The sequence below is a fragment of the Barbatula barbatula genome (assembly GCF_947034865.1).
Source record: "Barbatula barbatula genome assembly, chromosome: 14".
NCBI lineage: Eukaryota > Metazoa > Chordata > Actinopteri > Cypriniformes > Nemacheilidae > Barbatula > Barbatula barbatula.
Window position 1 is genome coordinate 14,108,776 of NC_136777.1, and position 15,755 is coordinate 14,124,530.

At 41.5% G+C, this 15,755-nt stretch overlaps 1 protein-coding gene across 2 annotated transcripts; it reads left to right on the forward strand.

Moving 5' to 3' along the window:
- Positions 1 to 7: 7 nt before the first annotated feature.
- ccar1 (cell division cycle and apoptosis regulator 1) lies at positions 8 to 13,948 on the forward strand. Of its 2 annotated transcripts, none has more exons than XM_079472335.1 (26): positions 8 to 121; positions 1,101 to 1,258; positions 1,538 to 1,710; positions 2,173 to 2,301; positions 2,817 to 2,849; positions 2,990 to 3,186; positions 3,339 to 3,465; positions 3,594 to 3,704; positions 5,717 to 5,903; positions 5,981 to 6,122; positions 6,211 to 6,366; positions 6,549 to 6,774; positions 6,908 to 7,021; positions 7,511 to 7,677; positions 8,321 to 8,531; positions 9,518 to 9,601; positions 9,682 to 9,870; positions 9,952 to 10,143; positions 10,828 to 11,046; positions 11,423 to 11,558; positions 11,638 to 11,726; positions 11,823 to 11,969; positions 12,075 to 12,198; positions 12,299 to 12,484; positions 12,591 to 12,796; positions 12,887 to 13,948. In XM_079472335.1, the coding sequence occupies exons 2-26, from the start codon at positions 1,147 to 1,149 to the stop codon at positions 12,938 to 12,940; spliced, it is 3,711 nt and encodes a 1,236-aa protein (XP_079328461.1). In that variant the 5' UTR covers positions 8 to 121; positions 1,101 to 1,146; the 3' UTR covers positions 12,941 to 13,948. The 2 variants fall into 2 exon arrangements, with proteins under 2 accessions (XP_079328461.1, XP_079328462.1); XM_079472336.1 differs by having other exon boundaries at positions 40 to 111.
- Positions 13,949 to 15,755: the final 1,807 nt, after the last annotated feature.

Sequence of the window (15,755 nt, forward strand, 5' to 3'; positions counted from 1 at the left end):
TGATCATATCCTGGATCAGTGTTGCAGGTTGCATCAGTGCTGTACTTTAACCTATATGCGCATGCGCGGCACGTAAACCTCAGTCTCTACCGGTGAATGAGTCGACGGAGGGTAAGCAACGGTAATAACAGCTACATTGCATGTGCGCATATAGAGTCAAGTGTTGTTTTATTATTCACGATTTGTCGTGCATTCGGTTCTGTGCAGATTCTGTCTACTTTTGATGTGTAAATGAAAGCGGTAAGTGCACAGAGCGAACACTAGACAGTGTGCTAATGCGTGGGCCTGATTCAGACAGCGTTGCATGAAAAACAAAACACTCCAGTCAGCACAGTATACAGTACCACTGCTGACCAGCCATATCGATTCGCTTATCATTTAAGTTACTGCATGTTTTGTGGTTTATATGTTTGTTTAGAGAAACGGCACTGGGTTGAAATGGTCAATAGTGTTATGTTGCTGAGTTAGCCGGTTAGCTTACAGCATTGAGAATACGTTAGTGTGCTAAGCTAACTCTCTAGTGCTGGTTAAATGCGTAAAATGTATCGATTCGGTCTTCAAAAGCATAATGTAAATACTATTAGGTCTGATTTGCTGTGGGTCCGAGCTTGGGTTGTGTTTTAAAACAGGGTGCGTTTGCATAGTGCGCTGAGGCTGACAGATGGCACTGGCTGTGTTTTAAAACCCAGTAAGCTGCCTAACTAGACGGCATGTGTTTCGGGAATCTCATAATAACCAAAATGCTCGTTAAGGAAAAGTTGCTGCGTTTTCAGCTCTCAGTTTAAAGGGACAGTTCACCTAAAATAAAAATGTTGTATTTATTAACGCTCATGACTATTGCGGGACACAAGAAAATAGATAATAAGATGAATGTTTTTGTGGTTGCACATCCATACAATGGAGGTAAGCCAATGTTTGGCTATAAACGTCCTTTAAGATATCTTCCTTTGCAGAAAAAAGAAAGTCATACCGCTTTGGGATGACATGAGGCGGAGTAAATGACATTTTAGGTGAACTGTCCCTTTAAGTTCACATTGGTGATCTTGAGCTGGAGTGAGGAACTATAGGCACTAGTAGTGAGTATCGTATCATTCCCACAGGAAATCATTTGTCGCCTGGTACAGCAGAAGGTGTGAGCAGCTCTCAATGGCCCAGTTCGGAGGGCAGAAGAACCCTCCGTGGGCGGCTCAGTTTGCCGCAACTGCGGTATCACAGGCCGGTCACACAGGGCAGTCCATTGACCTGAACAGTTTACACTGTAAGTCAAACTCACAAACTCAATCCGATGATCAGAAGTTAAGATGACATTATTTGTCTTTATACTATACGTTGTCACACATAGGAGCTGCTGTGGGCACAGGCACGTGCACACGGTGAATAAAACTAGCTCTTGAGTGTTAAGCATCCATTTCTAATTGTGAATGTTGTACTTCAAGATGTTTATGTTTTGTTTACATTGATATTTAGATATGTTCAAGTTTGATGCAGTTTATCCATGGTTTGTACAATATCTTGACTCTATGGTGTTCACTCGTAGCTCTAGGGGTACAACAGCCGTCCCTCTTGGGTGCGTCCCCTATGTACTCTCAGCAGTCAGCATTAGCCGCAGCCTCCCTCAACTCACAGTCTGCAGCTAACTACCAGCTCTCACAGCAGACTGCAGCTCTCCAGCAGCAGGCCGCTGCAGCCGCAGCTGCTGCAATACAACAGGTGAGAGCCCGTCTCTGTAAGGTCGGTGCGTGGAGATCTACCAGTATAATAAAGCTGATGTATTTTCAAACAGCTGTCTGTGACTCTTCATGACTAAAAAATATTTTTCTAAGCTGATTTGTGGACACAATGTACGACAACAATGTAGCGTCAATGTTTGAAGAAGTTGAAGACATGTTGCTGTTTTACTTAATAAATGTTACCGTGTGTACTGGATATTTTTCAGCACGTTGCAAGCTACTATACCATTCCAAACTTAGCAAGTCACAATGAATCTGCTGAATTTCAAGAATGAGAGTTTTGTATCGCTGTGTGACTGTGGCGCTAACCTGTTCTTATGCTGTTTATCACATTATATATTGTGGTTGCTTTTTGGAATGGTCCTGCTGTGTGTTACTAGTGTTTGAGTGCAATAATCTGACCCAGCAGTGAACAGCTTTGAGACACCGCTGTGTTTTATAGTCTCAGATCAATTCAGCCCTGCAGCAGTATCAGCAGCAGCAGCAACAACAGCAGCAGCAGCAGCCGCCACCCCAAGCCCCCCCACCGCAGCCTCCCCCTCAACAGACCCTTTACAACATCCCTCATCAGGTACACCTCCATGCGTTTCACAATGTTTACCCTACTTCTTAATGATCAGAATAGTCTCAGATCTGTGCTATACAAAACACAATGATGATATGTCTTTTTTTAGTTCAAAATATTGAAGTCAATGGCTGAGACCAAACCAAAGCTACTGTTCTCATTGCGGCACACTTTTAGTTGTGACTCCTGTACTCTGTTGCCATGTAAAACGGTAATGCACCCATACTGGGATTACAACCATGATGGAGGAAGTGAAAGCACGGTGATGAATGAAAAGCACCGCAGTGTATGATATATGAATCACACTCCAAAACCTCTCTTCAGCAAAAATATGCAGATCTCTATTTCAAACTCACTGTCATTGTAAAGATGTTCACATAAATACTTTTTATTGATTCATTTTGTTTTTGACTAGCCAGTCTTTGTTTTAATGTGATTTGGAAAAGCTGATTGGTTCGACTATAAAACTTCATTTTTATGCATGTAAGCTGACATTTTTCTTTTTTCTTTTCTTATAACAGCTTCCACAACCTCAGCAAGCCCTGCTTTCACAGGTACACTCCATTTACAAATTATGGTTTGCATCAGATTTGCATCTGAAAGGGCTCAATTTGTTCCGTTGGATAGATTTATAAAAACAAGCAAGAGATCTTCTGACATATTGGGATGTGCCCATTTTTGTTGTTTTTTGCAGCCCCCTGTTAACTTGCCCACCAGCATGAGCCTGTCGAACCCGCAGCAGACGGCACAGATCACCGTGTCCTACCCAACGCCTCGATCCAGTCACCAGCAGCAGACCCAACCCCAAAAGCAGCGCGTTTTCACAGGGGTTGTTAGCAAGCTGCATGATACCTTTGGCTTTGTAGATGAAGATGTCTTCTTCCAGCTCAGGTTTGTTCTAGTGAATTTACATCACATTAGATGGTCAAACGGATAATCCCACCCCATACTCCCACCAGATTGGTTCGATACCCAAATAAACGTTGCAATGTATAAAAGTAGCACATAGCACAAACGTAGCACTGTGCCTTATGTGTTTGTAGTGCCGTTAAGGGAAAAACGCCACAAGTTGGCGATCGCGTTCTGGTGGAAGCCGTCTACAATCCCAACATGCCTTTCAAATGGAACGCCCAGCGCATCCAGACCTTACCTCAGCTGCCCAACCAAACGGTGAGCAGACCCACACGCTCCATATGAATCCACAGCATCAAATCTAAAAGATACAGTGTGATATCGGTGTACTTCCATTGTGTGTCATGTCACGTTTTTTGATTCCTGTGTTCTTAATCTCCATGTAGCACCAGATGCCCCAGCCCTTACCTCAGGTTTCCCAACCGCTGTCCAGCTTTTACTCTGATGGAATGCCACGCTTCTCTGACTCGCACCCTGTGGTGGATTCAAGACAAAATGTAACCCATGACACTTTTTTGGTCCCAAAACGTCTCTTCCTTCTCTTGATCTTCTGCTTGACCTGCGCCTCCATTCCGTTCTCCTTTCTGTCCCGCTTAGACGAGTCGCTGTTGCCCCTTTTTTGACCCTTTCCAGTATTACAGCCCACGGCTTGTGTGTTGATAGCGTAGTTGTGTATAGACGGTTTCATGGGACGCACGGGTCTGGCCCGCAGTTAGCTTCCAGTCTGGGTTTGGTTATAATATTAATATTATACATAATTTGATTTATATTTCATTTAAATTCATATTAATTTATAAAAATATTTAATTGTATATTAACTGTATTAAATTCTACCAGAAGTTAAATTTGGGACAAAACATCTGTGGTGTTCTTGTCACTGAAACTGTCTCTACAGTGTGTGTTTTTCCTACACTTTAATTTTTTTGCACATTAAATGGTAAACATTTTTGGTGCTGATTTTGAACGCTTGACTCTGAATAGGGGTCGCAACGGCAAAATTTCAGTAGTCAATATATATATATAACGTTTTAATGCCACAGCACAAACTAAATGCTTTATTGCATGATCCTTTACTTTACCTAAAACATAAAAATATAAATATTAAATAACAACAATTGTGAATGGTAGATTCAGTACTGTTACTTTTATTATATACACCAGTATTCTTGCTGTCAGAGTACTTTTGACATAAATTTTCTTTTTTACCAGGGGCCAAAAGAGTTAAATAATTAGGCAGTGCTGCTAACTATTTCAGTTTTTTCCCCACTGGGTTTTAGTACATTGGTAACTCATTTTTCTACCTCTATCGTTCAAAACATGCTTTTTGAATAGAGGCGCTTAAATGTTATTACATGGCTTGTTTGATAAGACTAAGCTGAAAACTGACATTTTGATGTACAATATGTTCAGATTTGGTTTCATTATGATCATTAATATAACATTCTCATATAGACGGTTTCATCTTAACAACATAAACAAACGTTATTACCTTGTTAAGATGAAACCGTCTCTAGCCACAGCAAAAATAAAGAGACCATTTCAAAACAAATTTTCCTTTTTCCGAATTTACTATTTATAGGTATGTGTTTTGGTAAATTATCATTTTTGTTTCATACTGTGAACTAATAACAATATTTCTCCCAATTTTCAAATCAAAATATTTGCATTTCTTTGCAAAAAAAAAGAAAGCTGTAGAAACAGGTCAAAATAACAGAAAAGATCCTCTGTATGTTTTCAGACCGCAAATAGTACAAAGAAAACAAGTTCATATTCAGTTCATAAGCAATACAACTGTTCTATTTCTACATGTATTAAGGAAAAGTTTCAAAAGTATTTTTTATGTGATAACCTCCATTTTATCGCAGTTTTCATGTGTCTTGTCAGTCTTTCACATTGCTGTTGAATGACTTTTGTCACTCCTGAGGTTTGATTTTTGTTTAAATTCATCAGACACTGAACTGTTGGAATGGTCTCTTTTTTAATTATATACATATACAGCCCCAGAAAAAAACAATTTTCGTCAAATGTTTTAAACATTAGCTAGCAGTATAATAATATAAGACTGAAAAATATAGACATACATTTTTATCTGTTTTGCCCAGCCCTAGTCTAAAGCCTTAAGTATAGTTCCTCTTGCACAGTCAAATGTACAGCCATGCAAAGAATTCTTCATTTGACCCATACGTGCAGACAGGTGTTCAACGCATGCACATTGCCACAAATTGCATTACCTCTCCTTGCCTACAGGGGTCCGAAAGGAGCAGTTAAGCAGGCCTTGCCATGCTACAAATGACAAAATCAAGTGTCACATGGTGGATAACGAAGTACCGCGATCTTCTCGTACAGCACGTGCATGCAACAATATCAGAGGGTTCACTAACCCTCGCATACGCGTAAAAAGTGAAGCATACTTTAAGCTTATTATGATATCAAGACGTTCTCTTGTGACTTCGAGGTTTGTTCATGATTGGACACCCATATCATGCGCTCCATCTGTTCTGTATTTCAGTGTCAACCCCCAAACATGATGAAATCAGGTCCCACAATGCTGCAGTCTCTACCCCCGCCCACTACGTTCAGCGTTCAGGCACAGGGACCTCCTCCATCGCTTCTACAAGCCCAGCTCTCTGCAGCCTCTCTGACACCACTGCTGCACAACCCACCACAACCCCTGCTGCCACAGCCACCTCCTAAAGGTACATTAACCCCTACACAGTCATTCACAGAGGGATAGATCTAGAAAATCTGACGATCTATGTTTTTCTCTGTGTAGAGTCTGTGTTCTCGGGAGGTTTACTCCAGCCCCCAGTGCGCATGATACCTCAGCCCCAGCAGGTGAGGCGCGTGGACCCCTCTCCTCGCTTCCCCAGTCGCAGTGACCGACCAGAGCTCATCCTGAGGAAGGATGACCGCAGGTAGTGTACTTTAAAATGCTGCAGTTGTGTTGAAGAGAAGTGTCGTTGCATAAATGTTGCGTAATACTTTTTGGTTGTGTTTGTGTAGTCGGGAGAGAGAAAGAGACCGAAGGAGGTCAAGAGAACGTTCACCCACACGGAAACGTTCCAGAGACAGATCTCCACGCAGAGAACGTTCTCCAAGACGGCCACGCAGAGTCGTACCAAGATACACCGTGCAGTTCTCAAAGTTCTCCCTCGACGGGTACGTTTTAAAAGAATCTAGACAAATGTTCAGCTGCAAAATTTCCTTTTGTTATTTTTCTCTAAATTGGTATTTAATTATGATATATATTAGATGCATGGGAAGCTCCACCGCTTTTTGCTCATGCCACAATGAGTTTGTTATTTTCAGTGATTTTTGTTAAATAAATCTTTTCCTGGCAGTTATAACTGTGATGTGATGGAGCTTCGGCAGAGGTATCAGAGCCTCTACATTCCCAGTGACTTCTTTGATGCTGTGTTTACCTGGGTGGATGCCTTCCCCGTGACACGACCTTTCACCTTTGGAAACTACTGTAACTTCCACATCATGCATAAAGAGGTGGACTCTCTGGTGAAGAACACGGCCGTGCTGGATCCACCTGACGCCAATCACACATATAGTGCAAAGGTATCACCTATGCTTTTACATGAGTGGAAATCTCCAAAACAACTACTTTTCAGGAAATAGAACGAATGGAAAATGTTTACAAACAATCGTTTAATTCTCCATGTATGACTGTGAATGTTGATGCCTGTTGTAGGTGATGCTACTTGCCAACCCCAGTTTAGATGAGTTGTATCATAAGTCCTGTGCATTGGCAGAAGATCCATCAGATCTGAGAGACACATTCCAGCACCCTGCCCGCCTCATCAAGGTACACCTCCCTCAATATTAATAGTCAAAATAAGTGTTTATTAATGAACATTGTTACACTTGTTATGAACAGGGATGGACAACATTAAAGCATAAGGGTCTTTGCTATTAAAACACCAGTAGTATATATAATCTCTATGTTTGATGAGTTTTGAATGGGGTTTTTGCACCCATATTGTGATCTGGCTGTACAGTGATATCAATATGCGTGTTTTATTTCATTATTTGGTCATTTTGGATAAAATTGACTTGTACCCCTGGGCACTGAAAGATGTTTGTCCACCCTGTATTTGACCTGGATAGTTTTTGGTGATATGGGTATGTTTTGTGTCACTGGTGTTGAGAGCTGACAGTGATGTCTCTGTTCTATTCTAATGTTGAACACTATGTTGTGTGGAGTAAGCTTCTCTGATGTCTCTCCTGCCGTCACCGCTAACCTCAGATGCTATCTGTTAACCAGTGTGTTCTCTTCGAACTCTTATGTTTTCAGTTCCTGGTGGGGATGAGGGGCAAAGACGAGGCCATGGCCATCGGGGGTCACTGGTCTCCTTCTTTGGACGGGGCCGACCCAGAAAACGATCCCTCGGTCCTTATAAAGACAGCCATACGTTGTTGTAAGGCTCTAACAGGCATTGATCTGAGTTTGTGCACTCAGTGGTAAGTACATTTCGTTTGGTCAGAATGCATCTTCTGTAATCTCCATGTGTGCATCTTTTAATATTAGGCCTTAGTGACACACAATAAGGCCTGTGGGGCAACACCAAAGCGCTGCATGGTTTTAAAGTGTACCTCCTGACATGTTTGATGCTTTTGTGTTGATTTTGTTTTGCAATGTTTACGCTGATGTCTGTGGCAGTCCTGCCTCTTTATCTATGTGGTGAATGCATTGATTCTTTTGCTCCGAGAGCAGAACCGGAGGAGTCGACCGCCATCGTTACTTTCTGTTCTCAATGACCTTTGCCTTGTGTTAAATATCTTACATATTTAACTTGCTTTCACTGTGTCTCAATCTGTCCTTCTCTCACACCCCCGGTTTGTACGCAAGCAACCGGTTCAGATTCACTGTGGGTGTGTTTGTGGGAGGGGCCTGATGCAAGAGGGAGGGGCCTTCGTCGGTTTTTTGGTTTACATTGTCTGTCGACCACCCCGGTACGTGGCTGCCGTTCATCCCGAGAAACTTTCGGGGGGGTCACATTACCAAGAACGGGGGCGCAGGGGGCTCATTTGGGGGAAGTGTGTGTGAATTTGTGTGATGTCTCACAGAATGTTTCTTTCCAACGCGCTTCTTCCTTTGCGACAGGTATCGTTTTGCAGAGATACGCTATCACCGCCCTGAGGAGACTCACAAAGGGCGGACAGTCCCCGCACATGTGGAGACAGTGGTTTTATTTCTCCCGGATGTTTGGCATTGTCTTCCTACCCGCTCAGAGTGGGAGGGCCAGTCCCGCGGACTCAAGGAGCAGCTGGCAGAGAAACTCTTGGCCGAACGGAAGGAAGCTGATGGAGAACAGGCACTGAACGCTAATCCCTCTCTTCTCATTTCCGCTTCTCACAGGCACAGGAATAGACAAACAAAACACTCAGAAAGACACAGAAAGAATCAGACAAGTATCACAGGCATCATACAAAACCCGTTGTCCCATCCCTTTCCTCATTCCTGTCTCATCCCCGATACTCCACCCCATTTCCTCCTGCTCTCCCTCTGTCACGCAGTCTCACACACAGCTGGAAGAGCTTAGGTCCTACTTTAATGACACCTGCTTCAACTGGTAAAACAGCTTCCAGCTGCGGCCGCCATTTACATGCCAATCTAACGGTTGACTCAAATTCCGGCTTAACTTCCCATCTGATTTCAAAATTAAACTCAATTCATGCATGAAACCAATGAGATTACAAAATCAATGCTGGAATCTGGAGGGCCAGTTGTGAGTTGTGTTTATAATGTTTGTGTGTTTTTTTAGAATGTTTTACCTGTTAATTCAGTACCTGACGAAAACTCTCCCAGTTGTCTCTCGTCTGTCTCTTTTTTTACGCTACTCTTCGATTGGATTGTGTCTAGATTTGGATGTCATGACGTTGGTTTATGCGAGGACAGTTCTGATTAACTGTTTAAGACGCCAAGCTAAAAAGAGTGTATGGAGAAAAGCAATATACTCGCAAGATGTAGACATAGGGTCATCTCTTGAGTGCACCTGCCCCCACGTCCATCTCCTGAACCCACTGTCATTGATTATCTTTTTGTACTCCACAGAACTGGCAATGATTGGCTGTTGAGTGGAATCTGTTTCTGAAAGCTAGAGAGCTTCCGTGTATCCTAGCAGTGGATATTTTTTTTACCCAGTCGAGAGCTCAGTAGGAGGAGACAATGAGACATACTTGTGACCTTTGCTTCTTGCACGGATCAACTTTTGTTTCAGAAAACCCACGTGGGGTATGAGAGTGGCGTTTTTAACACATTTGTCCCTTTCTTTTGTCCTTTCTCACGTGACGTGCACAGGAGGAGGATGATAAAGATGAAGACGATTCGAAGGAGGTCACTACGCCGACTCACTGGTCTAAGCTTGATCCCAAATCCATGAAGGTAAGATGAACGTTGTACGATTGCGAGCGCTTGAATAAAACTCACAAGTGTGATCTCTTACGTGACACATTGACACGCAGGTGAATGATTTGAGAAAAGAGCTGGAGAGCCGCATATTGAGCTCTAAAGGACTTAAGTCCCAGCTGATCGCTCGTCTTACCAAACAGCTGAAGGTGGAGGAGCAGGTTGAGGAGTCCAAGGAGCCAGAGAAACCTGAACCTCCTAGCGTAGAGGAGGACGAAGTCTGCCGAGTGGAAGATGACAGAGAGGTGAGACCGGACAGATCAGAGGACGGTTTTCCAATGGAACGTCTTACTGATCAATCAAATGCAAACATGATGTGCTTTTAGGAGGAGGAGCGAAAGCGGCAGGAGGAGCAAGAACGTCAGCGCAGAGAGAGACGATATGTTCTGCCAGATGAGCCGACCATTCTCGTCCACCCTAACTTGGCTGCCAAGAACGGCAAATTTGACTGCAGTATCATGTCGTTGAGTGTGCTGCTGGATTACAGACTGGAGGACAATAAAGAACATTCGTTTGAGGTGAGGATCACGGCTGACGTTGAGAATGGAGATTTTCTAATAAAGCGATAGACTACTTTGGATGATGCAAACAACTCTGGTACAGAATAACTTCCGGTTTCAGTTTTTAAAGGTCCGGATGAACGCTCCGTTTCAGCCAATCTAATATTAAGTTCCTATAGAGTACGTAACGGTTTTTCATATTAAAAAAACCTTTCCGAAACCTATAGGAACCTTGGGGGAGTGTATCGAGCTCAGAAATACTGCGTATTTACTACTGATTTTGACGAAAAAATATGGTGGCCTCAAAGTAAAAATATGTTTTCAAAGTTTATGAATACTGTGACAGTTACACTGTTTCTCTATTTCACAATTATAAAGTAAATGCCATTGTTCATATATTAAGCCATACGTCGTTCTATACCCAAGAATCCTTTTAATCAATTATATTTATTATTTTGAAAATAAAATCAATAAAAATTAAAGCAGAAGTGCTGCAGGACCAATGTTTAAATCTTGTGAAGTGGTCTATAAAGAGTTTTGGTTTCCTAAATCTATGTTTTATAAACCCTATTTAAATTGGGCAGACCAAAAATATATTTTTCATCTTACGTTTGGCATTACGGTCATTCTTCATCGAAGATGGTTGATGTGTATATGATCTAGAACAAATTCACTGCACTTAACCTCTGTATGTCTGTTTAGGTTTCTTTGTTTGCTGAACTGTTCAATGAAATGCTTCAACGAGACTTTGGCTTCAGGATCTACAAAACACTCGCTTCTCTTCCAAACAAAGATGAGAGAAGAGACAAGAAAGACAAAGCTAGAAAAGATGCAGAAAAAAGGGACACAAAGAAGGAGAAGGATGAAGAAAACGGAGAGCCGGTCTCTAAGAGAGTGAGGGATGAAGATGACAAGAGGAAGGTGGGGGAATGATGCATTAAGACTGATTGTACTTTGCTAAACGTCAGAGTAGCATCACTATTGTTTATAAGTTTACAAGCTACAAAATAAGAATTTTTTGTAGCTTGAGCTTTTATTTATGCAATAAATCAGAACTGCACTGCAAACAACATGAATCAGACCCTTCAGCTGTAAATATATTCTCTTTAAATTGTCACAGTTTAAAACAATTGTCAAGAACAGTTAGGATTTTTAAAAAATCGGCTATGGGGGTTGCTCCGTAATAAACCATGACTGTTGACCAATGAGTGTCCAGCATATAATTTTTTTGAAGCTTGAGCGTTTATTTAAACATTAAGATGAGGCATTAACATCAATGTGTGTCTCCTGAGTGAAGGACGAGGAGAAGGAAAGAGGGATTAAGAGAGAAGAATCAAAAGATGAAGATGATAATGAAGATGGAAGCAGCAACAACAACGCTGATGAATATGACCCCATGGAGGCAGAAGATGCAGACGACTATGACGATGATGGTAGAGATCACACTAAATTACATGCGGATGTGAAGATGGTTACGTTTCTTTGACTGACATGATCTGTTGTGCTCCTCAGATAAAGACGACGAAGACTCTAATGGGAGAGACAGAAGAGACGACCGCAGAGATGACCGAAAACCTAAAGATAGATCATCGAAAGATAAAGTGAGTTTGACCTCCATTACTTCACAAGATATTTTTAGTAGTGAGTGAACTAAGAAGAGGTTGGATTGATGACATAATCATTTCATCTGTCTGTAGGAGGAGAAGAAAAAGCTGATGGTGACATTTAACAAGGACCTCCTGATGGCATTTGTGTACTTCGATCAGAGCCACTGTGGCTACCTGCTGGAGAAGGACTTGGAGGAGATCATGTACACACTGGGCTTGCATCTCTCCCGAGCTCAGGTGCCTCTCTCTCTGAGTTTTGATGAGTTCCTTCCGTAGAGAGTTTACAAATAGGCTGTTAAATCAGTCAAGCTTGTCAATAAACTGACAAAGGGTCTTTTTCAGGTGAAGAAATTGTTGAACAAACCCATGGTCAAAGAGTCCTGCTACTATCGCAAGCTAACAGACCGACCAAAAGATGAACCCAGCCCGCCGTTGACCTCTGACACTCACATAGACAACCTTTTAGGTGTGTGAAGATGATAACTGAAATTAAGAGGGTTATTTGTAACACAAGAATATGACTCCTTTACCCGGGAATAGACTAAAGCCGCTTTTTGTATCTGCAGGTAACCGAACCTTGCTGTCCAATCAGAAGAGCAAGCAAAAATCAGAAGGCGTCAGCGAATCAGGTAGCCTGATCGTCTATAACGGAGCCATGGTGGATGTGGGTAGCTTGATGCAGAAACTGGAGAAGAGCGAGAAGAGCAGAGAGGAAATCGAGCAGAAACTCATGCAGCAGGACATTAAAATGGGTATTGGTCTCATTCGTCTTGCTTTGATCTGTGGTTTCATAATGCTTAGAATTCACACATAATTTAAGATCAACTGCAAATCTCATCGGTTCATTTTGTTTTGTAGATGAGAATTCAAAGAGTATGGCAGAGCTGGAAGCAGCTAACCACGGTCTTCGAAAAGAGCTGGAGGAAGTGAAGGGCAATCTCAAAGAGACAGAGAGCAGCCTGCAGTCCTCAGACCAGCAGAAAGGCACCTATGAAAAACAGCTTCACAGCACAGTCTCCAACCTCGACAGCATCATGAAGGAGATCCAAAGTGTCCTAAAAAATGTATAAACTTTGTCATTTGTTGTAAATTGAGCTTGAGATGTACAGTCTTTCATATCAGTTGTCTGTTGAACTTTCTCTTCTGTGCTGCAGGTTGATCGCTCAAAAGATGGTGACAGGAAAACTCAAGCGAATGGCTCCGATTAATAACCGTCCCTGTTCAGCTGATCCACATCTACCCCCAATATGTAAATAAGCTTGAAACTAAAACAATTCTTAAGATACATTTATTTAGATTTTCTGTTTCTATGTATAAAGTTTTAATGACAGTGGGGATAACTGTAAACCCATATCTCCTCCTCATTACTCTGTAATTCAAAATAAAGTTGCGCTTGTTTAATGTTTCTTTAAATGATGTGAAAATGTCATTTGGTTAGGCGCTGGATTTCACATTTTCTTGTTGAAATGATACATGACTTATGCCAGTACGTATGAGTTGTTATTAGCAGAGTTTATTAAGCAATAAATGTATGTGTTATTTATGTTAAAGCTGAATTGAGTTTAGATAAAAGCAACTGGTGATTTTCTTAGAATCGACATGTTTACTGATCCGTTCTAATGTTAAAACTACAAACAGTGAATAAACGTGTTTTGTTAGGTAGGCTTTGTTTTGCAGCCGTGTCACCTGTAAGCATGCATCTGAATCAGTGCATGCATACCAGCTTGATTCCAGATTATACTTGCAAATGTTACGTTTTATTTCCTGGTGATCTGTTTATGGTTTGTTTTTTGATCCTCGTGTAATCTAGTATAGTGTGAATGTGGACATGTCCTTTCATTGCAAACAAAGCCAGGCCAGTAACCCTGTCAATGATGCACAGATGGTATGGGGTCATATCCTGGGTACTTCAGAGAATATCCGAGTGATTGTAGTGTCAGAATAGTGTGGATTGAGTGCAGTATGTTTTTTCAGGATTTTTTGAAGGCAGTGATTTTTCATGGTTTACTTATTTTTGTTTCTATTGTTAGTTTACTGAGGAGGAGAATGATTATGTGATTATAGTGGCGTGTGGGGTGGGGGGCGTTCTGCTGAGGGAAAAGAGCCAAATTTAGTCAAAATGAGCCCAAAGCAACCAAGTGCTTATTATTTTTCTAATCTTGATGTACTTCATGGTTTTCCTGGTCAAGGAAAAAATAAAAGTGGTTCCTTTTAAACGTTTCGCAGAGTTTATTTCTGCTTTTCCGTTTTGTTTTCACGTGTGGACAACTTTGTAATGCAGTTTTGCCCCAGTAGATGGCAACATATTCTTTAGCTAGAGGAAATATCGTTTAATGGGGAAAGTGATTCTTCTATCAAAAAGGCATATGTCTCTTTAATAGACAGGTGGGATTTGTATTACTGATGTTTTAAGTGTTACAATTGATTCTTTTTTTTATTATTAGTGATTAAATGCCTGGTTGTACTCCTGTGACAAGTACTCTGATTGAATTTCAGATAACATCTTAAAAGTAGGTTTTCAATAGAAATAAATTTGACTGTGAATTTGGTTTAGATCACAAAATTTTTACAGTGCATCCAGAAAGTATTCACAGCTCTTCACTTTTACCACAAAATACTACAGACAATACCCCATAATGACAACGTGGAAGATGTTTGTTTGAAATCTTTAAAAAATGTATTACAAAATTCTTATTTTCGTATTACAAAAAATAAAACGGAAAAAGCACATGTACATAAGTATTCACAGCCTTTGCTCAATACTTTGTTGAAGCACATTTGACACCAATTACGGCCTCAAGTCTTTTTGAGTATTATGCTACAAGCTTGTCACACCTTTTTTTGTGCAGTTTCTCCCATTCGTCTTTGCAAGATCTCTCAAGCTCCATCAGGTTGGATGGCACAGCCATTTTCAGATCTCTCCAGAGATGTTCAATCGGGTTCAAGTCTGGGCTCTGGCTGGGCCACTCAAGGATATTCACAGAGTTGTCCTGTAGCCACTCCTTTGTTATCTTGGCTGTGTGCTTAGGGTCATTGTCCTGTTGGAAGATGAACCTTCTCCCCAGTCTGAGGTCCAGAGCGCTCTGGAGCAGGTTTTCATCGAGGATGTCTCAGTACATTTCTGCATTCATCTTTCCCTCGATCCTGACTAGTCTCCCAGTTCCTGCCACTGGAAAACGTCCCCACAGCATGATGCTGCCACCACCATGCTCACTGTAGGGATGGTATTGGCCAGGTGATGAGCGGTGCCTGGTTTCCTCGAGACAAAGAGTTCAATCTTTGTTTCATCCGACCAGAACATTTTGTTTCTCGTGGTCTGAAAGTCCGTCAGGTGCCTTTTGGCAAACTCCAGGCGGGCTGTCATGTGCCTTTTACTGAGGAGTGGCTTCCATCTTGCCATACAGGCCTGATTGGTGGAGTGCTGCACAGATGGTTGTTCTTCTGGAAGTCTCTCCTCTCTCCACAGAGACATGCTGTCTCGGAGGTCGACAGACAATTTCTTGGACTTCATGGCTTGGTTTGTGCTCTGACATGCACTGTTAACTGTGGGACCTTATATAGACATCAGTGGAAACAGGAGGCACCTGAGCTCAATTTTGAGTGTCATGGCAAAGGCTGTGAATACTTACTGTATGTACTTGTGCTTTTTTCATTTTATATATTATATAATTGCAAAGATTTCAAACAAACTTCTGTCACGTTGTCATTATGGGGTATTGTTTGTAGAATTCCGAGGACAATAATGAATTTAATCCATATTGGAATAAGGCTGTAACATGACAAAATGTGGAAAAAGTGAAGCGCTGTGAATACTTTCTGGGTGCACTGTATGTGTTTGAGCCCAAAAAGCTGCATCATACTGATCCCACAGGGAACAAAGAAAAATCATAAAACTATGTATCATGTTATACACACAAAAATACGCTTGATTAGTTTATCTGTTAAAATAATAAGACATTAGTCCCTATTAAGCTTTTCAGAAGTGTACAGTAAAGAAGTGATTTTGGCCCCATAAAATAACCC